This window comes from Seriola lalandi, unplaced genomic scaffold, assembly GCF_002814215.2.
Source record: "Seriola lalandi dorsalis isolate HSWRI2012SDOR001 ecotype SW California unplaced genomic scaffold, Sedor1 jcf7180002054761, whole genome shotgun sequence".
NCBI lineage: Eukaryota > Metazoa > Chordata > Actinopteri > Carangiformes > Carangidae > Seriola > Seriola lalandi.
The window spans coordinates 3757-5448 of record NW_019525314.1 but is presented as its reverse complement, the minus strand read 5'-3'; the positions used below and the strand labels follow the sequence as shown (position 1 = coordinate 5448).

Genomic DNA, 1692 nt, shown 5'->3' with positions numbered 1-1692 from the left:
AGTTTTATAAATCAAGAATTTAAAAGAAAATTCACACACTGGCCTGTGTGTCCGCTGCACCTGTAAGCCAGCAGCACTGAAAAATAATGCTGAAGAACACTGGCCCGTGGCCAAACCTGACACATTGACACGCAGGTAGCCAGAGGCTGTAGATTAGTGGCTTTGCGTCAATCAGATGTTTATTTTTAAAATGATTAAGACGTATTTTCCCCGTTTTTCTCATCCGCTCCTGTGTTCTTTTTCGCGTTCTTTTCGTCCCACTGTTGTTTTTTCTTTCTCTTTCTATTTTTTTCTTTGCTTCTTTTTCTCTCCTCATCAACCTCTTATCCTTTCTTCTATTTGTTCACTCAGAGGCCAGAGATGAAACCGAGAAGACACAGAACGACGTGCTTCACGCCGAGAATGTTAAAGCAGGCCGAGACAAATACAAAACGCTGCGCCAGATCCGACGAGGCAACACGAAGCAGCGCGTCGATGAATTTGAGTCCATGTGAGAACAGCGCCTCTCCCTCCTCGGCCCGCTTTGCCTCAGGGGTACGCGTTTCCGAACAGTCCCCCCAGTGAGTGCCCCTCAACAAACCCCAAGCAATCTTGAGAAATAATCTTGTCAAACTTTGCCAAAGTCCTGCCCCGCATCTCCACTCCAGTTTGAAAATCGCTACGATACAGAGCTGCTTACACGCCACTTTGAACAAGCAAATATCGTCAAACTGCAGAGGTCATCTTTAATCCACAGGGGAAAAGAGAAACTGTAAAACCAAAATGGAAGCAATTGGATTTTTTTTATTTTGAGCAAACATGGCCATAGAAAGCTACTTTTGTTGTGTTTTTTTGTTTGCTTAACGACTTGTATGCACGTCTTATATTAGTACGTCTTCAGTTAAAGTAACCTGTCCTCTCCTTGTTTTTAAGTTCTTTTCCTCTGCTTTTGTTTGACTCGTTTTATTGACGATGCCCTTCTTTTTAGTTGTCTGTCGAACACAATGAGGAGTTTGGGAATAAATGAGGTCAATATTTTCATTCAGTGTTGTTACATGTTACATCAGGTCACAACATTTCACATGCTAAATATGTTAGAGAGCTGAGCTGAGATCATTTCACTCTATTCAGTCTATTCAAACTATTGTTTTAATTTCACATTAACAGGTTTATATTTGAATAGTTTCATTTGAGGCTAAATATCAAGAATAGCAACATTTTCTGATTTTGATGAAAATCCATCGTGTGAAGTGAATTGACCCTCGTAGGGAAAAGAGCCACCCAACCTGAACGAATGTAGCACAGGTAACAAAGGGAAAGTGTTTTACGTGCAGAGGTGATAGGACAGCATGTAATAAGCTTGTGCCACTGAAGAGTGGACAGACAGAACAGACAGATTAGTAATGTGTCCAAGCTGTTTGTCTGTTTGTCCAAATGTGTGTGTGTGTGTGTGTGTGTGTGTGTGTGTGTGTGTTTGTGTTTGTGAGAGAGAGAGAGAGAGAGAGAGAGAGAGAGAGAGAGAGGGTGTACATGAGTGTGTGTGGAGGTGTGGAAGCTGAGGCCTGGCACCTTTCTGGCTGGGGAGCTTATGAAAACATCAGTCCTCCACCCGGGACAAATCTCTACCTCAGTAATGTTAGCAGTGGTGACTGACAGTCAAACACTCAGGGTGTAACCCCCCCCACCCCCACCTCTACGGGCTACGTTTGGTCA

The 1692-nt window shown here is 43.1% G+C and overlaps 1 protein-coding gene across 1 annotated transcript in view; it reads left to right on the top strand.

Annotated features, from left to right (window-relative positions):
• Positions 1–1041, top strand: part of LOC111668798 (uncharacterized) — a 2066-nt gene extending 1025 nt beyond the window's left edge. Inside the window, exon 3 of the mRNA XM_087178949.1 lies at positions 352–1041. Coding sequence (XP_087035075.1) covers positions 352–564 — 213 coding nt within the window. The 3' untranslated portion in view covers positions 565–1041. The remainder of the gene's footprint in view (positions 1–351) is intronic.
• The last annotated feature ends 651 nt before the right edge of the window (positions 1042–1692 follow it).